The following is a 20,148-nucleotide window of genomic DNA, read 5'->3' as shown; positions in this document are numbered from 1 at the left end:
AACGTTTATCCACTGATTGGGATTACCCTATGGGCCATTGCTTCTTATGTTCTAATCCTTCCAAGAAAGCCATTTCTGCTCGCTATAGGCGTCCTTGCAAAGCAATTCCAACACCTGGCTAAATGGCTGGCCGTCTCCCTCTGGCCTTGTTAGGGCTTGAAAGCAACACTTTAGCGCGTGAAACGGGTATCTGTGGCCACTGTACATACATGGAAATGTTTCTAATATTCTGCTCCCATTTTGCCCTTCCCCACAGATTATAGTTAATGCTTTTCCTGAGTAAACCTGCCCAAAATGGGAGCCCTCTAATGCTGCTCTTTGTGCCTGAAATCCACTCAGCTTATTGCCAGTGGGCTGTGAAAGGCGAGCAAAGGCAAAGTCAGAGCAAGAGAGGATAAAAATTAGCACAATCGTAAGATTCTGCATGTGTTGTTATAGCTTAATCCACCATATTAACAGGGCTAAAGTAGTGGGGAGCTGTAGTTCAGAAACATCAGGGATGCTTGTTTGATTGAATGTTATTTGGTTTCCCTCTTCACTTCCATCTTCTGAGTTTGGATGACCACAACCTTCCATATTACCTCCCACCACACCCCTATTGTGTTATAATATCCACATACATAGCAAACTAATCCAGTATCAATGGGGGCATGACCAGGGTCGGACTGGGGGGTGCAGGGCCCACCGGGGCTACCGCTGAGCCTCCCTTAACCCCTGCAGGGGCCCCCGCTGAGCCTCCCTAACCCCCCGCAGGGTCCCCCACCTGATGCCTCCCCTTTAGTTTAGCACTCAGGGGAGAAACAGTCAGCCAGGAGAGCGCCGCCAAGGGTTGGGTCTGGGCCGCCGGGGCCCACCAGGTTTTTTCCTGGTGTCCCGGCAGCCCAGTCCCACCCTGGGCATGACCTGCCAAATGTCACATGATAAGAAGGAATCTAACGTCATTACTTTAGCAGGAATTACCACTAGTGATGAGCGAATCTGTCCCGTTTCGCTTCACCGAAAAATTCGCGAATCTTTCAATTAGCGAAACAGCGAAAAATTAGCGAAACGGCGAAAATGACGCGCGTCAAAAAAAATTGCCATCCGCGGCTATTATTTCGTCGCCCGTGGCTATTATTTCGTTGTGTGGCTATTATTTTGTCGCGCGGCTATAATTTCGTCGTGCGGCTATTATTTTGTCGCCCGCGGCTATTATTTCGTCGTGTGGCTATTATTTTGTCGCCCGCGGCTATTATTTTGTCGCCCGCGGCTATTATTTCGTTGTGCGGCTATTATTTTGTCGCCCGCGGCTATTATTTTGTTGTGCGGCTATTATTTTGTCGCTCGCGGCTATTATTTAGTCGTGCAGCTATTATTTTGTCGCCCGCGGCTATTATTTCGTCGTGCGGCTATTATTTTGTCGCCCGTGGCTATTATTTCGTTGTGCGGCTATTATTTTGTCGCCCGCGGCTATTATTTCGTCGCGCGGCTATTATTTTGTCGCACGCGGCTATTATTTCGTCGTGCGGCTATTATTTTGTCGCCCGCGGCTATTATTTCGTTGTGTGGCTATTATTTTGTCGCCCGCGGCTATTATTTTGTCGCCCGCGGCTATTATTTCGTTGTGCGGCTATTATTTTGTCGCCCGCGGCTATTATTTCGTTGTGCGGCTATTATTTTGTCGCCCGCGGCTATTATTTCGTCGTGCGGCTATTATTTTGTCGCCCGCAGCTATTATTTCGTCGTGTGGCTATTATTTTGTCGCCCGCGGCTATTATTTCGTTGTGCGGCTATTATTTTGTCGCCCGCGGCTATTATTTCGTCGTGCGGCTATTATTTTGTCGCCCGCGGCTATTATTTTGTCGTGCGGCTATTATTTTGTCGCCCGCGGCTATTATTTCTTTGTGCGGCTATTATTTAGTCGCGCGGCTATTATTTCGGCCCCCGCGGCTATTCTTTTGACGCCTGCAACAATTTTTGGACGCACGGCGAATTTTTCCGCTGCCAATTTTTTCATCCGTTTCTCGAAACAATCCGCCACGAATCCATGCCTGGCGAAACATTTTGCCCATCACTAATTACCACCTGTTTGGATATAGGAAGACAAATAGTGACATTAGGGCAATATTAATATATACTTGTCAATATTTTGTGTACATATGAACAGACATGCAAAAATCAATCTTTGGGGAGGGGGGTGCTTGGCCTATACAACACATAGAGAACTTAGCACCTACAATGTTTTATTATGAGAGTGTGCCCTTTATAGTATCATTATCAGTGTGCCCTTTATATTATGTTCTCTGGTGGCCTTAGAGACCCATTAGAACGCTGCCTACGTAACCAATGAATATTAGAAATTTGACTTTCCTTGTCCTGTAAGCCAAGTCCAAAAGGCTTTCCTATTGTGGCAACAACACTGGCCTGGAGATGTGTAGGAGTGATTTTTTCCAAGAGCACCAGTATGTGACCTTGTACAGTTCCTGCTTCTAATTGGGATCTGACTCCCAAACGTTTCTCTTCCACTCCCAAGTGGGTCAGATCCTTATCGGGCTGCATTATTCGTACAGAGAGGGAAATCAAACTCTTTGAATAAAAGGATAAAAGGACAGAGGTGGCATTGAGGGGGAGTTACCAGGGGCGGCAAAAAGACCCCTAGTAACGTTAATAGCCGAAATTCCAATTTTTAAATCAGAATTTCAGCTTTTATAGTGCAGAGAGTGACATTTTGCTCTCTGCACTAGCGGCGTGGCACCCCTCGGAATGGTAAGCGCAGGGTGCATGGGGGGGGGCAGCATGTGAAAGACCACCCCAGGGCAGCCAAGGGGCCAGGAATGCCCCTGCTTGTACCCCAGGAAAGTAGCAGCTCAAGATAAAAAGAATTAGATTGATTTCTGATAAACATAGGTTACCTGGGAAATCGCTGCTATTGACGCAGTGACGCAGCACTAGGGCACAGCAGGCTCTCTCAAGGTCATATGGGTTTGAAAGGTAAGAAAAATGAGAATATATAAGTATTTACATTCCCTGTAGAAAAGCAAAATATAGACTATTTGTAAGATGGCACCTCCCTCCCATATGTATAAATACAAATATACAGAGAAGGAATGTTCTGGGCACACAATAAGCTGTACCCCCATACTGTACTGTCTAAGGGAAACACTATGGCACCTCCCTCCCATATGTATAAATACAAATATACAGAGAAGGAATGTTCTGGGCACACAATAAGCTCTACCCTGATACTGTACTGTCTAAGGGAAACAATATGGCACCTCCCTCCCATATGTATAAATACAAATATACAGAGAAGGAATGTTCTGGGCACACAATAAGCTGTACCCTCATACTGTACTGTCTAAGGGAAACAATATGGCACCTCCATCCTATATGTATCAATACAAATATACAGAGAAGGAATGTTCTGGGCACACAATAAGCTGTACCCTCATACTGTACTGTCTAAGGGAAACAATATGGCACCTCCATCCTATATGTATCAATACAAATATACAGAGAAGGAATGTTCTGGGCACACAATAAGCTGTACCCTCATACTGTACTGTCTAAGGGAAACAATATGGCACCTCCATCCTATATGTATCAATACAAATATACCGAGAAGGAATGTTCTGGGCACACAATAAGCTGTACCCTCAAACTGTACTGTCTAAGGGAAACAATATGGCACCTCCCTCCCATATGTATAAATACAAATATACAGAGAAGGAATGTTCTGGGCACACAATAAGCTGTACCCTCATACTGTACTGTCTAAGGGAAACAATATGGCACCTCCCTCCCATATGTATAAATACAAATATACAGAGAAGGAATGTTCTGGGCACACAATAAGCTGTACCCTCAAACTGTACTGTCTAAGGGAAACAATATGGCACCTCCCTCCCATATGTATAAATACAAATATACAGAGAAGGAATGTTCTGGGCACACAATAAGCTATACCCTCAAACTGTACCATCAAAAGCAAACAGTATGACCCTCCCAGCTTGTACCTACATTAAATTAAAATGAATAAAATAGTGTCTGGAGCACAGGATATTTATTTACTGTTTTTTTTCATATGTCATGTTGCCATACAGCATAAAGGCACAGTTATGGAGTGCATAGAATATGATGGTCACTGACCCTGAGAACACAGAGCAATTTGAATGCATGCATTTGGGTGAGCTATTGTCAGGCAACAGTGGTTACTTTCCCTTTTTGACTCCAAGGTACATGAAAGGCTTGGATCTTATCTATATCTCCAGCTTGACCTCCCACATAGCCCAGTAATCAATGTGGCATTCACATGCCAAGCTGCTCCCTGCTATCTGCCTATTGCCCTGTCAGCCATTGTGTTTAACAGCCCATTACACTGACAAACGACGGAGTCAGAAAACAATACATGCTCCAGGTGCCTTACTTACTGATTTCAACAGCCCTGTGTCCTTGCCCCACAGGCAAACCTGTTGCTTAGCCAATGCACAAGGTGGGTGGTGGGTTGGGAAGCATTGGCAGCAGGCAGGGGGTGAGGGGTGGGCAGCGGCGGGCCCTGTAGGTTGGGTCCTCAGGTGGAAGCCTGGACTGGCTATCAATAGATTGAGGGGCTGCTGTAAGATGCCATAGACAGTCACTATTTATTGGGCTGGGGGGGCTGTTTGGGCCTCTGTGTACTTGGAATGCCAGGACCCAGGCCCAGACTGGCAATCTGTGGGTTCAGGCAAATGCCAGAGGGGCTGCTGTAAGATGCCATAGACACTCACTATTTATTGGGCTGGGGGGGGGCTGTTTGGGCCTCTGTGTACTTGGAATGCCAGGACCCAGGCCCAGACTGGCAATCTGTGGGTTCAGGCAAATGCCAGAGGGGCTGCTGTAAGGTGCCATAGACAGTCACTATTTATTGGGCTGGGGGGGCTGTTTGGGTCTCTGGGTACTTGGAATGCCAGGACCCAGGCCCAGACTGGCAATCTGTGGGTTCAGGCAAATGCCAGAGGGGCTGCTGTAAGGTGCCATAGACAGTCACTATTTATTGGGCTGGGGGGGGCTGTTTGGGCCTCTGTGAACTTGGAATGCCAGGGACCAGGCCCAGACTGGCAATCTGTGGGTTCAGGCAAATGCCAGAGGGGCTGCTGTAAGGTGCCATAGACAGTCACTATTTATTGGGCTGGGGGGGCTGTTTGGGTCTCTGGGTACTTGGAATGCCAGGACCCAGGCCGAGACTGGCAATCTGTGGGTTCAGGCAAATGCCAGAGGGGCTGCTGTAAGATGCCATAGACAGTCACTATTTATTGGGCTGGGGGGGCTGTTTGGGCCTCTGGGTACTTGGAATGCCAGGACCCAGGCCCAGACTGGCAATCTGTGGGTTCAGGCAAATGCCAGAGGGGCTGCTGTAAGATGCCATAGACAGTCACTATTTATTGGGCTGGGGGGCTGTTTGGGCCTCTGGGTACTTGGAATGCCAGAGGGGCTGCTGTAAGGTGCCATAGACAGTAACTATTTATTGGGCTGGGGGGGGCTGTTTGGGCCTCTATATACTTGAAATGCCAGGGCCTATTTTGAATCCCAGTCCAGACCTGCTCAGGTGTGCCCTTGGGTCTCTATTCTAGCACCGACGATCACCATACTGCCCAAACACACTTGCTGTCATTCATTCTTCCTAGATACAAATGCTACAAATGCTGTGGAAGCTTACTATGCCCAAGGCTATTGCAATGGTTTTGCCCTCAAAAGTCAGTGTTGCCCCAAATAACATTTCTAACTTTATTATCCTTAGTATAAAATTGGGCAATTGTAGTTTTGGCCACTTACTGTGCAGGAGTGATAAGTTGGCCGCATACTCCATACAAAATATTCCATTAATTATTGATTGGTCGGATGTACAGAAAATAAGCATACGCTGGCCAATACTTTCCAGTATCCGAGCAGCTTGGCCATGGGCTGAAAGGTTAGTGGCCATACACAAATATGAGCTCCTTTTTATTTTACATTAATTTGGGCTGAATGGAAGTGAAGAGATGGAACGGTCAGTGCAGAGAATAGCAACACATACATTCATTTTTGATCTATGAAGAGTGACCAGTGGGAGCGGCCCCAGGTCTAGACCAATTGCAGGATTTGGATCGGGAAGGGAGCTGTACCAGCAAAAATGGATTTCCCTTAATTATTTAAAGGGGGAAAAGTAACAGAATGTTCTGTGGATGCAGTAAATGTTTTCACCTCTCCAAATAGCTCAGCAGTCTGTGCAAATAGCAAATGGTATTGCTGTGCTACGGTCCCTTGAAGCTGCTGGTACCGGGCCCTATTAATAGACTGGAACAATGACATCCCCAAAGATCCCTTTCTCTCCTGAGAGTGACGTCTTGATTATGTTATACGCACAGCGCTCTAAACATAAACTTTTCTTTTGTCCTAATGAAGGAGATACAGTGTATAGTTCTACCCACCCCATAGGTTGAAAAACATGGCACATCTCTGTCTATGGCCCAGCTTTTCCTCTTTATAATATAATCCCTGGGTAAATCACATTTCTTAACCTAAAAAATTGTTGTATGGGTAAAGGGGAGAGATGGTGCCTATAGTAGCAGTGGGGGGATAATAGCCTCTGGGAAGGGACTGTGGCTGTGGGATAGCAGGTATAGTAGGGAGAGATGGTGCCTATAGTAGCAGTGGGATAATAGCCTCTGGGAAGGGACTGTGGCTGTGGGATAGCAGGTATAGTAGGGAGAGATGGTGCCTATAGTAGCAGTGGGGGATAATAGCCTCTGGGAAGGGACTGTGGCTGTGGGATAGCAGGTATAGTAGGGAGAGATGGTGCCTATAGTAGCAGTGGGGGGATAATAGCCTCTGGGAAGGGACTGTGGCTGTGGGATAGCAGGTATAGTAGGGAGAGATGGTGCCTATAGTAGCAGTGGGATAATAGCCTCTGGGAAGGGACTGGGGCTGTGGGATAGCAGGTATAGTAGGGAGAGATGGTGCCTATAGTAGCAGTGGGGGGATAATAGCCTCTGGGAAGGGACTGTGGCTGTGGGATAGCAGGTATAGTAGGGAGAGATGGTGCCTATAGTAGCAGTGGGGGGATAATAGCCTCTGGGAAGGGACTGGGGCTGTGGGATAGCAGGTATAGTAGGGAGAGATGGTGCCTATAGTAGCAGTGGGGGGATAATAGCTTCTGGGAAGGGACTGGGGCTGTGGGATAGCAGGTATAGTATGGAGAGATGGTGCCTATAGTAGCAGTGGGATAATAGCCTCTGGGAAGGGACTGGGGCTGTGGGATAGCAGGTATAGTAGGGAGAGATGGTGCCTATAGTAGCAGTGGGGGATAATAGCCTCTGGGAAGGGACTGGGGCTGTGGGATAGCAGGTATAGTAGGGAGAGATGGTGCCTATAGTAGCAGTGGGATAATAGCCTCTGGGAAGGGACTGGGGCTGTGGGATAGCAGGTATAGTAGGGAGAGATGGTGCCTATAGTAGCAGTGGGGGATAATAGCCTCTGGGAAGGGACTGGGGCTGTGGGATAGCAGGTATAGTAGGGAGAGATGGTGCCTATAGTAGCAGTGGGGGGATAATAGCCTCTGGGAAGGGACTGGGGCTGTGGGATAGCAGGTATAGTAGGGAGAGATGGTGCCTATAGTAGCAGTGGGGGGATAATAGCCTCTGGGAAGGGACTGGGGCTGTGGGATAGCAGGTATAGTAGGGAGAGATGGTGCCTATAGTAGCAGTGGGGGATAATAGCCTCTGGGAAGGGACTGGGGCTGTGGGATAGCAGGTATAGTAGGGAGAGATGGTGCCTATAGTAGCAGTGGGGGGATAATAGCCTCTGGGAAGGGACTGTGGCTGTGGGATAGCAGATATAATAGGGAGAGATGGTGCCTATAGTAACAGTGGGGGGATAATAGCCTCTGGGAAGGGACTGGGGCTGTGGGATAACAGGTATAGTAGGGAGAGATGGTGCCTATAGTAGCAGTGGGATAATAGCCTCTGGGAAGGGACTGTGGCTGTGGGATAGCAGATATAATAGGGGGAGATGGTGCCTATAGTAACAGTGGGGGGATAATAGCCTCTGGGAAGGGACTGGGGCTGTGGGATAACAGGTATAGTAGGGAGAGATGGTGCCTATAGTAGCAGTGGGATAATAGCCTCTGGGAAGGGACTGGGGCTGTGGGATAGCAGGTATAGTAGGGAGAGATGGTGCCTATAGTAGCAGTGGGGGGATAATAGCCTCTGGGAAGGGACTGTGGCTGTGGGATAGCAGGTATAGTAGGGAGAGATGGTGCCTATAGTAGCAGTGGGATAATAGCCTCTGGGAAGGGACTGAGGCTGTGGGATAGCAGATATAATAGGGAGAGATGGTGCCTATAGTAGCAGTGGGGATAACAGTCTCTGTGAAGATTAGATTATTGAGAGTTGAGTAAAGATACCTTGCTGAATTCCACTACTTTTGGTAGAGGTCTTAAAATGCACCTGACTTTAAATCAATTTTAAGTGGAAAAGCTGAATTCTAGAGGGAATTACTTGATGTATAGATACATAGAAATGAGACAGTAACATATGTCTCTAGAGACACTTGAGTGGTACAAGGAGTGACCTCCTGTTGGTATGTCAGGGTAATGCAGGCCTTCTGTGATTTCAGGAACATTCAATGCATCACTGGAATTCCATTTTGGGAAAGGCTCTTGGGAGTTGGAGAATGGCAATTAGCACGACATGCAGTACTGTAGAATAAATATATGTGCATAGTAATGTAATATCTTGATCTATAGCACCAGTTCCTCTTATGACCTTGGAACCAGTTAATAAGATAACTAGATTGTAAGCTCCACTGGGGCAGGGACTAAACAGAATGATGGATAATGTTCAGAAGGTGCTGCTGAATATCTTGGCCCTATAGAAATAAAAGTTGATAATAGTATTAATAATGTCATTTCTGTGTTGGTGTAACAGTTCGGAGAAACCGTGCAGCCAGTAAGATTATATGAATACTTACCTGGCTGGATCAACCTGCAGCCAATCAGAGCATTAGAACATTTGCACAACTGGAAAGGGTCTAGTAACGCATAGCAACCAATCAGTAGGTAGCATTTACTTTTTTTAAATATTGCATGCGCGGAATATTCTGCGCCCTATAATTACATATCAGTGAGGTGCCAGTTGTACAGGGGAATACATATTCAGTTCAGGTGAGTGTATATGGAAAGATATTGCGTCCGTACCCTGAGCGCGAGTACTTCCTGGCTTACGTGTCTCTATATAGCAACTTCAATCCTATTACACTTATCCTTAACTGTCCTCTACCCAGCAGGGAAATGAACTTTGGAGAATGGTGAAGCCTAATTAGACATTCAAGCTTTTCCAAAGCCGAGTTAACTAGGCATCTTTATATGGAGAGTGGCCATTTATATGGACTGGGCAGAACAGGCTTCATCTAGACATACTCTTTAGGCTTGTGTTGCGCATATGAACGCCATATTGTTTGTTCACATTAGTGCAACACAGTGTTTGTAAGAAGGGTTTAACTGTAATTATTTTGCAGTAAGATACAACAGAATAGTATACTTTCTGTGTATTTATATATATATATATATATATATATATAGGTTTTTGTTTGAATAAACTACTCTATTTTTCTACACTAAGCCCTGTGAGTGCGGCATTCTTCCATTTTTGCTCTCTCTATATACATATATATGTCCCCAGCCTGCCAATGATCCACCTTCTATCCCCTCTCCCACCTCCCAGCTCCCTTTTGTAGCCTGCCCCGCTCACTATTTCCCCTTATATGCCCTTATATGCAGCCCACCAAAGTCATACCAACCCCCATTCACATCAGAGCTCCACCCCTTATATCACAGACACGCAGGGTCGGACTGGGCCGCCGGGACACCGGTGGGCCCTGGCTGTAGTGGGCCCCAGCAGCCCAGATGGGCACCTGCAGAGCCCCTGGGGTGGGCAGCGCAGGCACCTGCAGGGCCCCTGGGGCAGGAGCCCCTTCACCCCCCAGTCTGACCCTGCAGGCACGCCCCTACTGTTACCGGTAAAAAGAGGAAAGTTGGCAACACTAGCCACTGTTTGCTGTAGCCACTGCATCATATATTGCTGGGGCAACTGTGTCATATATTGCTGGGGCCACTGTGTCATATATTGCTGGGGCCACTGTGTCATATATTGCTGGGGCAACTGTGTCATATATTGCTGGGGCCACTGTGTCATATATTGCTGGGGCCACTGTGTAATATATTGCTGGGGCCACTGTGTCATATATTGCTGGGGCCACTGTGTCATATATTGCTGGGGCCACTGTGTCATATATTGCTGGGGCCACTGTGTTGAAATGCTGCATATTACAGAAATGTTCTGAAATTGTGCATATAACTTTCAAAGTAGGTGTGGCTAGATATGGGGGTGTGATTTCAAATATGCTTGCCTCATTCCGTTCCACCACTGTTTTAAGCTACTTCCACCAGTAGAGTTAATTCTGTCTGATGCCAAGGGAACTTGCCTTTGCCCTCACCTCGCCGAACGCCCTATCCTGTAAGTGTGGCATAGCCATCCTTTTTTTAGCCCTGTAAAGCAGCAGAGAGGAAAAAAGACTTGTATTAGAACCATCTTTTATTGTTATTAATACGTGTAGAAATGACACTTGATACCTACGGAATCCCGCTGGGTATATCCCCAATCCTAGTGAAATGCAACATTCGGAGAGGGCGGGGGGGCCCTTCCTGGGAGACGTGTAGCCTGGAATTGGCAAGATTTATGAATTCTTTATTCCTCAGTGTGCATCATGTGGTGCATCTGCCCCACTTTATAAGCTGATAGGCTTTGATAGGAGCGGCTGGGTGATACTCCGGTGAGCTGTCAGGCTGTACAGGCCGCGTCATTAGCCTCGCGCTCTACTTTTATTTATTGATTCTGTTTCATTTTATCACTGTCCAGAAAATGCACTGCCTGCACTGCACTACTTTCATGGGAAAGTAATCTACCATAAAACGTCATGGTGCCCCCCTCCCAATGGTCTCAATTTAAGAGGTATAGTCCCAAACTAGGCCACCATCAGAAATCACAAAACCCATACTACTTAGATGGGAAGGTCCTGACAAAAAGGGGGCCGAGTTCTTAGCCCTCTTTCCTGCCAGGCCCTTCTGTCTCTCCTCCGTTTTATTGGTGGGGGATAAAGGCCACAGCTGATTTATTAACTCAGATAAACTAAATTAACCAATAGGATGCATTTATGAATAAAGCTGTTAACCTTCACCGCTGCCCCAGTGTCCGATTGCGTGCGTGCCATATGGTGCTTTCATTATAAATTAACCCATAACCCATCTGTATACATAACTTGTTGACTTACCAGAATGCTGACAAATACATTGCACTGGCCAGCCCTTGTTGACTGATAGCCAGCAGGCCGGCTTAAAGCCCCCAGGCACCATGGGAAGTGAAGACGGCACCATGGCTTATTACCCAAAAGAACTGAGACAACAAAGGCTTCAGCTGATTTATTAGCTCAGATGAACTAATTTAAACAAATCACCCAACTCTATACATAACTTGTTCATTTACCAGAATGCTGACAAATACATTGCACTGGCCAGCCCCTGTTAACTGGTAGCCAGCAGGTCACCTTTTACCATAACTCTAACTCCATGCCAAGACCAATTAACACATGAACTGGGCATGGCCTAATTCCACCAGGACAAAGCTCTCTCAAGGGTATCCTTTATGCCCATATTAAAGATATCTAGCCCGATATTTGACAAGTGTATCCTTTCTGCTGCATAGACCCATTCGCTAATTCAAAATGGCGATGAACCAAAATATTAAGCGACTTAGCAAAATTTGCCAAAGCAAAATTAAGTTTTCTGGGGTATTTATCTAAAGGTCACACATGGAATTCTCATAGCCAGTTTAACCTGGGAATTACTTCAAACCATGGCAAACATCATGGCTCTAATAAGATCAATAGTTTTGCACTTGCCTCTGTCATTGCCATCTACATGTACAAAGATTACTGCTGGAAAGCCCCATTTTGCTTTCATTTATGGTGTTATGGGAATAAAATCCACCCTTTTTAAACTGCAGATCCCCATCCATTCAATCCAAAAACATTATCTGAACCTAAACTGCTGGTATAATTATGATCTTCAGCACAAATCTTTGCACGTTGCATATATGAATGGCTGATCAACCAAATGAGTGGCAGAGACACTAAAAAATAGGATATATCAACTAGAACAGGGATCCCCAAACTTTTATACACATGAGCCACATTCAAATGAAAAAAGTGTTGGGGAGCAACACAAGCATGAAAAAGGTTCCTGGGGGGACAATAAGAGCTGTAATTGGCTACTTAATAGCCCCTATGTGGACTGGCAGCCTACAGAAGGCTCTGTTTGGCATTATACTTGGTTTTTATGCAACCAAAACTTACCTCCTTACCAGAAATTCAAAAATGAGAACTTGCTCTAAGGCCACTGGGAGCAACATCCAAAGGGTTGGAGAGCAACATGTTACTCACGAGCCACTGGTTGGGGATCACTGAACTAGAACATACAGCTGAAAACACTTAGATGTCCACCTGTCTGATTTCTTGTCACGTTATCACTAAAACCCAGTAAGAACACCTGAGTGGCCCCTCCCCTAACAAGACCACCTAGAGCAGGGGTCCCCAACCTTTCTTACCCGTGAGCAACATTTAAATGTAAAAAAATGTTGAGGAGCAAGACAACCATGAAAAAAAATTCTAGGGGATGACCAATGATAACTGGCAGACTACAGAAGGCTCTGCTTGACAGTACACATGGTCTTTATGCCTCTTTATGCCTATATTGTCTTCTACTCAGAAATTCAAAAATAGAATCCTGCTTTGAGGCCACTGTTGCCACTGAGGCAACATCAGAAGGGTTGGTGAGTAACATGTTCCTCGCGAGTCACTGGTTGGGGATCACTGACCTAGAGACTACATGTAAAGCCTCGCTGTCACTTTCCCAATCGCCTAAAGACTTAAAGCCCCCAGGCACCATTAAGGCAGGAACCATAAATAAACTTCCACCTTCCACCAAAACTTTTCATCCAGGTAAACAAAACAGGGCTGGGAACAGTTGGTATCTCCTGGACACTCACTGTTTTGGAAACACAAAGTCTATGACTGCCAAGTACTGCAGTGCAACCTATCAACAGTCTCTAGATGTAAGCTGTCCTATTGGTTCTCCCACTGCAGCATGAGGATTATTGTGGTCCCAGAACATTTCTCTTAGGGGTTATTCTCCCCAGACATGATCAATAGTGAAAATATATATTATATTCCTCTTTGTGCCTCAACATCAGGCTTTTGAGCAAAATAGCAATCGGTGTATTTTGGCAAATGCCAAAGGGGCTGCTGTAAGATGCCATAGACAGTCACTATTTATTGGGCTGGGGGGGCTGTTTGGGCCTCTGGGTACTTGGAATGCCAGGACCCAGGCCCAGACTGGCAATCTGTGGGTTCAGGCAAATGCCAGAGGGGCTGCTGTAAGATGCCATAGACAGTCACTATTTATTGGGCTGGGGGGGCTGTTTGGGCCTCTGGGTACTTGGAATGCCAGGACCCAGGCCCAGACTGGCAATCTGTGGGTTCAGGCAAATGCCAGAGGGGCTGCTGTAAGATGCCATAGACAGTCACTATTTATTGGGCTGGGGGGGCTGTTTGGGTCTCTGGGTACTTGGAATGCCAGGACCCAGGCCCAGACTGGCAATCTGTGGGTTCTGCCAAATGCCAGAGGGGCTGCTGTACGATGCCATAGACAGTCACTATTTATTGGGCTGGGGGGCTGTTTGGGCCTCTGGGTACTTGGAATGCCAGGACCCAGGCCCAGACTGGCAATCTGTGGGTTCAGGCAAATGCCAGAGAGGCTGCTGTAAGATGCCATAGACACTCACTATTTATTGGGCTGGGGGGGCTGTTTGGGTCTCTGGGTACTTGGAATGCCAGGACCTACTTGAATCCCAGTCTAGGTCTGCCAGGAAGCCCCAGCTAGAAATAAAAAATAGGGCATATGTATTGTAATTCAGACCTCATGCGAGTCCTATTAGACTTTTCTCATATAAATCAGAGAGAGTAGAATCTTGGGAGTCAGTTGCTATTCTGAGGGATCACATGGGAACTTGAAAGGCTTCCTATTGGTGGCTACTAATATAACAGCTGCTCTGATCAAACACCCCTCACTTATTTGTTCTGTAAGTAACACAAAACAATAACACATTCATCACATGGTAATCTGCAAAACTACAATTCCCATAATACTTGGGCAGGGAGCAGGGAAGTATGTTTTCCGCTGTAATTATTGAAGTAGCTTATTGACCACTTGCATGTATATATATATATAGATCATCTGTTCCTATGGGCTGAGCCAACCACTGATGTATTTGCTCGCCCAGAAAACACAGCCGAGTCTAGGTTATCCCTCAATGCAATTCTAATGGGAAGAAGAATATAGAGTCAGTGACGCCACTGCAGCCATAAGCAGATTAGAGTGATCTTTCTTCTTACAATTTGTTGCAAGGGACATTGTGGGTTTAAGGTCAAGGAAAATAACCCGCGATGACCAAAAAGTCCACATTAGCAATAAAATGAAGGAAAATACAAATGGCAGCATGCGTAAACATTGTACTAGGGATTTTAAGTAGGCTTGGAACTGCAGTCCAGCAACATCAGGAATGGATTCTTATGTCCGACCATGTCTTGCCCAGATTTTACTGGACTAGCCTACTGAAACATATTTTTAAGGGTTAAATCATGGTGGGAGATCACTATTAATGCTGAATAGAATTATAATGACGGGCAATGATAGGCAAAGTCGGTCCAGGGACCGCTTAACCGAGCCAATGAGGTCCCCGATCTGACTAGATTTTCTAACCTGCCCGATCGAGATCTGCCCGATTTCAGGCCAGATATCAGTCGGGCAGGCCTGTCAGGAGTGCCCATACACGGGCCGATAATCTGCCGAATCGGTCCAAGGGACCCATATCGGCAGCTACTATCGGCCCGTGTATGGGGACCTTTAAACATTGTATTAGGGATTTTAAGTAGGCTTGGAACTGCAGTCCAGCAACATCAGGAATGGATTCTTATGCCCGACCATGTCTTGCCCAGATTGTACTGGACCACAAATCTGAACATACTGAAACATATTTTTAAGGGTTAAATCATGCTGGGAGCTGTAGTCACTATTAATGTTGTATTCTTAAACCAACATTGGCCAATAAAACTCCTCCAGATCTCCATGGCCTGTGGCCCAATAACCAGAGTAGCATCGTAATATCAGACAAAAGCAAGTTGGCTGCTGAAGTGCTTGCAAGTTGCATTCTCACTGGTGAATTCTTTTGCATCTAGAATTAAATTTTAGCAATTATTTGAAAAAATAAAAACTTGCAGGGAAGCAGATTAACATCTTTATGGAGCATTTAGATTCTGATATAGCACTATTGCTTGATAAAACTTTTCCCCAGCTCTCCCGGGTCAGTGGCCTACTTAATGCAAGAGGCTCCTCCAATGAGACTCCTTCCTGTTTCATGTACGCCCAGCTCCCTGTTCTTTGTTCACATGGAGGAACTGAACACAATTTTTTTTGTAGCTCTGAACACCTAGACAACACTTCTATTAGCTCTCCTTATATATATTTGCCTACAATGTAATATTAGCAAGACAACACTGCACAGTAATATCCCTATGTTTGATAAGATGGGTGATATAGTGCTGGTAGGCCAGATTCTCATTAGAGAATACAGTTGTAAAATGGGCAGATCTAGTGAGAAAAAGTCCTATAAAGGTATAGGACCCGTTATCCAGAATGCTCGGGACCAAGGGTATTCCGGATAAGGGGTCTTTCCATAATTTGGATCTCCATACCTTAAGTCTACTAAAAAATCAATAAAACATTAATTAAACCTAACAGGATTGTTTTGCATCCAATAAGGATTATTTATGTCTTAGTTGGGATCAAGTACAGGTACTGTTTTATTATTACAGAGAAAGGGGAATCATTTAACCATTAAATAAACCCAATAGGGCTGTTCTGCCCCCAATAAGGGGTAATTATATCTTAGTTGGGATCAAGTACAGGTACTGTTTTATTATTACAGAGAAAAGGGAATCATTTAACCATTAAATAAACCCAATAGGGCTGTTCTGCCCCCAATAAGGGGTAATTATATCTTAGTTGGGATCAAGTACAGGTACTGTTTTATTATTACAGAGAAAAGGGAATCATTTAACCATGAAATAAACCCAATAGGGCTGTTCTGCCCCAATAAGGGGTAATTATATCTTAGTTAGGATCAAGTACAGGTACTGTTTTATTATTACAGAGAAAAGGGAATCATTTAACCATTAAATAAACCCAATAGGGCTGTTCTGCCCCCAATAAGGGGTAATTATATCTTAGTTGGGATCAAGTACAGGTACTGTTTTATTATTACAGAGAAAAAGGAAATCAGTTTTAAAATTCTGAATTATTTGATTAAAATGAAGTCTATGGGAGACGGGCTTTCTGTAATTTGGAGCTTTCTGGATAAGGGATCCCATACCTGTATATCTCTTGTTGAGTTAGAAAGCACTTATGTTAGTAAAGGTTTTGGCCAGCTCTTAGCATAAATTGATTGTTGTATTTGTTTTATTACCGTACTGTTTTGCATTTATAGACCGGTCAAATGGCTTACACGTCTCTCTTTTCTTTTCAGATCTTGGCAATTATATCCATCCTCTTCATTGTATTATCTACGATTGCCTTGTCACTAAACACACTTCCAGATCTACAAGGTATAGATGAATTTGGACAAACCACAGACAATCCTCAGCTGGCACATGTGGAAGCTGTCTGTATCGCATGGTTTACAATGGAATACCTCTTGAGATTTTTGTCTTCACCAAATAAGTGGAAGTTTTTTAAGGGACCACTAAACGTCATTGACTTGCTAGCGATCTTACCGTATTATGTCACAATATTCCTCACGGAATCAAACAAAAGTGTACTTCAGTTCCAAAATGTCCGACGGGTGGTGCAGATATTCCGAATCATGAGAATACTTCGAATTCTTAAATTGGCCAGGCACTCTACCGGTCTGCAGTCCTTGGGTTTCACCTTAAGAAGGAGTTACAATGAACTAGGGTTGCTCATTTTGTTTTTGGCTATGGGCATCATGATATTTTCCAGCTTAGTGTTTTTTGCAGAGAAGGATGAGGAAGATACAAAGTTTAAAAGCATACCAGCCTCGTTTTGGTGGGCTACAATCACGATGACAACGGTTGGATATGGCGACATCTACCCTAAGACGCTTTTGGGGAAAATAGTAGGAGGTTTATGTTGTATTGCGGGGGTGTTGGTAATAGCTCTGCCGATCCCTATTATAGTCAACAATTTTTCTGAGTTCTACAAAGAACAGAAGAGGCAGGAGAAAGCCATCAAGCGTAGGGAGGCACTGGAAAGAGCCAAACGAAACGGTAGCATTGTTTCCATGAACATGAAAGATGCCTTTGCTCGTAGCGTAGAACTTATGGACGTTGTCGTTGAAAAGACAGATGACAACTCGGGAAGGAAAGACAAAGTCCAAGATAACCACTTATCGCCTAGCCGATGGAAATGGACAAAAAGGACCTTGTCAGAGACAAGTTCTAATAAATCTTTTGATGCAAAAGAGCAAGGATCTCCAGAGAAGGCTCGATGCAGCTCCAGTCCTCAGCACCTCAATGTCCAGCAGTTAGAGGACATTTACAACAAAATGGCAAAAACACAATCCCAGCCAGTACTTAACTCTAAAGATTCAAATCAGCCTAGCAAACCAGCAGAGGAGCTTGAGATGGAAGCAATCCCTGGTCCAACAGTACCAATGTTAGCAACTCACCGAGAGGGAATTATCGACATGAGAAGCATGTCAAGCATAGACAGTTTCATAAGCTGCACTGCTGAATTCCCAGAGACCGGTAGGTTCTCACACAGCCCCCTTGCCATTCTTCCATACAAGATAAATATAAATCCAGGGCAGAACACTTCTCATGGGTATAAACAAAGTCGCGATAGGCCATTATCCTCAGACGTTAGCAGAGAGAGCTTCACAGAAATTCCCCCCAAAACTGATTTGGGCCGTCATTCTACATTTATTTTGGAAAGCCCAAAAAGTTTAGTGAAGGTCAAAAACCCTTTAATGTTGAGGTCTCTCAAAGTCAACTTTTTAGAAGGTGATACTGGCACACTGCTACCTGCCCCAAATGTATTGAGCTCCACGTCACATATGCAGGAAGGCCCATCCAAGCTAGACACGTCCTTCATGTCTGAGCATTCCGTGCGGAGCCCAGAAACATCCCTGTACACCACGGCTAGTGCAAGGACCCCCTCCAAATCCCCCGAAAAACACATGGCAATAGCTTTTACATTTCACGACGCTAATGTACATAAATACATAGATGCTGACACTGATGATGAGGGACAACTGCTAGACGGATTGGATTCCAGTCCTTCCAAAGAATTGCTAGGGACCATGAGCCCCAAATATAACATAACGAATAGCGGCCATCGAACGCAGAGGGATAACGTCCATAGAGGGGAAAAGAACCACTTAGAGAGTGCTCCTTTCTCGAGTTCTTCGAGGTATGTCGGTCAAAACTGCATCTACTCTACAGAAGGCGTGACTGGAAGAGGTCAGGGAAATCTGGAGACTATCAAGATGGAAAATCACATTTCACCAGAAGTTCACGTGCTACCCGGTGGTGGCGGACATTCAAATAAACATGATCCCAGCATCTGATCTACAGACGTTATGAGAACTGCTCACTCGTGCACACAGAGCTTCTGCATGGCATAAACATGAACCGGAACTAGCATCCTCTCCCTTTAGTCAGAGGGAAGGCATTCAGAGGAGAACAATGAACAAATTCTTCTCTTTGAGGATGTTTTCTAAACCATGCTAGAGATGTCAGCCACCACTTTGGTAGAAAAAACAAAATTGCTATTATTTGATCTCCTTTAATGAACGCTCTCTCTCTCTCTTGAAAGCCATTGTGACCAAATACCCCTCTACGTAACAGGAACCTGCTTTTTTTATTTATATAATATTTCATTTTATGACAAAGGTAAGAAGAGACAACAGGAATATTCAGGTCTTGTGGATAGCTGGGATTAGAAATGCTTTGAATGACTTTTCCGTTTCAACCCCGGTCACACAGTCCTACAGAGGAAGAAGGAAAAGAAAAAAAAAAAGCAGGGACGGAATAGAACTGCGTTTATCCATTTCTCGTATTTTTTTTGTATTTATTTGTAATTGAATCAATGCTAGTCAAGGCGAGTTGCACCAGTTGATCCGTATTAAGAAAACAAATGATACAAAGTGTTCACGTCTCTGGTTTGGTTTGAAAGAATATTATTGGGGGGGAGGTCGGGACATTAACACTCAGTACTAGATCATTCTAACAGATGGAAAATTCACCTAGACAAGTTTTCCTGCCTTTTTTTGGTAACATTTTCATGCGGGACATGATAATTACCAGAAATTTTATTCTTAGGCAAATTGCTTGGGCTGGTGTAGAAAGAAATGCCTAATTAACAAGGCAAATGTCAATGCCTTAAAGAATTAAACAAAAATATATATTAGTCGAGGGAGAGTTCTCCCTAACGGGCATGAAAACTCATCGAAAAAAAGGTGGAAGAGTTGGCTAGGCAAGTTATTCTCCTGTTTGTAAATCTAGCCCTTATCTTTTTTGTTTCAGAGACACATTCATTATAAATAGTGTAAATAATTTCTATCTGCATATTTGACTTCACAGACAGGGCTGTCTTTTGGGGTTATGGAGTACTGTTATTAAAGCAGGGAGAGGGAACATCTTACATAAAATAAACATATTATCCCACTGTTACTATAGGCACCATCTCTCCCTACTATACCTGCTATCCCACAGCCCCAGTCCCTTCCCAGAGGCTATTATCCCCCCACTGCTACTATAGGCACCATCTCTCCCTACTATACCTGCTATCCCACAGCCCCAGTCCCTTCCCAGAGGCTATTATCCCCCCACTGCTACTATAGGCACCATCTCTCCCTACTATACCTGCTATCCCACAGCCCCAGTCCCTTCCCAGAGGCTATTATCCCACTGCTACTATAGGCACCATCTCTCCCTACTATACCTGCTATCCCACAGCCCCAGTCC

The 20,148-nt window shown here is 45.0% G+C and overlaps 1 protein-coding gene across 1 annotated transcript in view; it reads left to right on the top strand.

Annotated features, from left to right (window-relative positions):
* The window catches only part of kcnb1 (potassium channel, voltage gated Shab related subfamily B, member 1), a 144,124-nt gene extending 124,228 nt beyond the window's left edge, over positions 1-19,896 (top strand). Inside the window, exon 3 of the mRNA XM_031894790.1 lies at positions 16,689-19,896. Coding sequence (XP_031750650.1) covers positions 16,689-18,749 — 2,061 coding nt within the window. The 3' untranslated portion in view covers positions 18,750-19,896. The remainder of the gene's footprint in view (positions 1-16,688) is intronic.
* Positions 19,897-20,148: the final 252 nt, after the last annotated feature.

The sequence above is a fragment of the Xenopus tropicalis genome, chromosome 10 (assembly GCF_000004195.4).
Source record: "Xenopus tropicalis strain Nigerian chromosome 10, UCB_Xtro_10.0, whole genome shotgun sequence".
NCBI lineage: Eukaryota > Metazoa > Chordata > Amphibia > Anura > Pipidae > Xenopus > Xenopus tropicalis.
The sequence above is the reverse complement of the archived record's forward strand: the minus strand, read 5'-3'. Positions and strand labels throughout refer to the sequence as shown.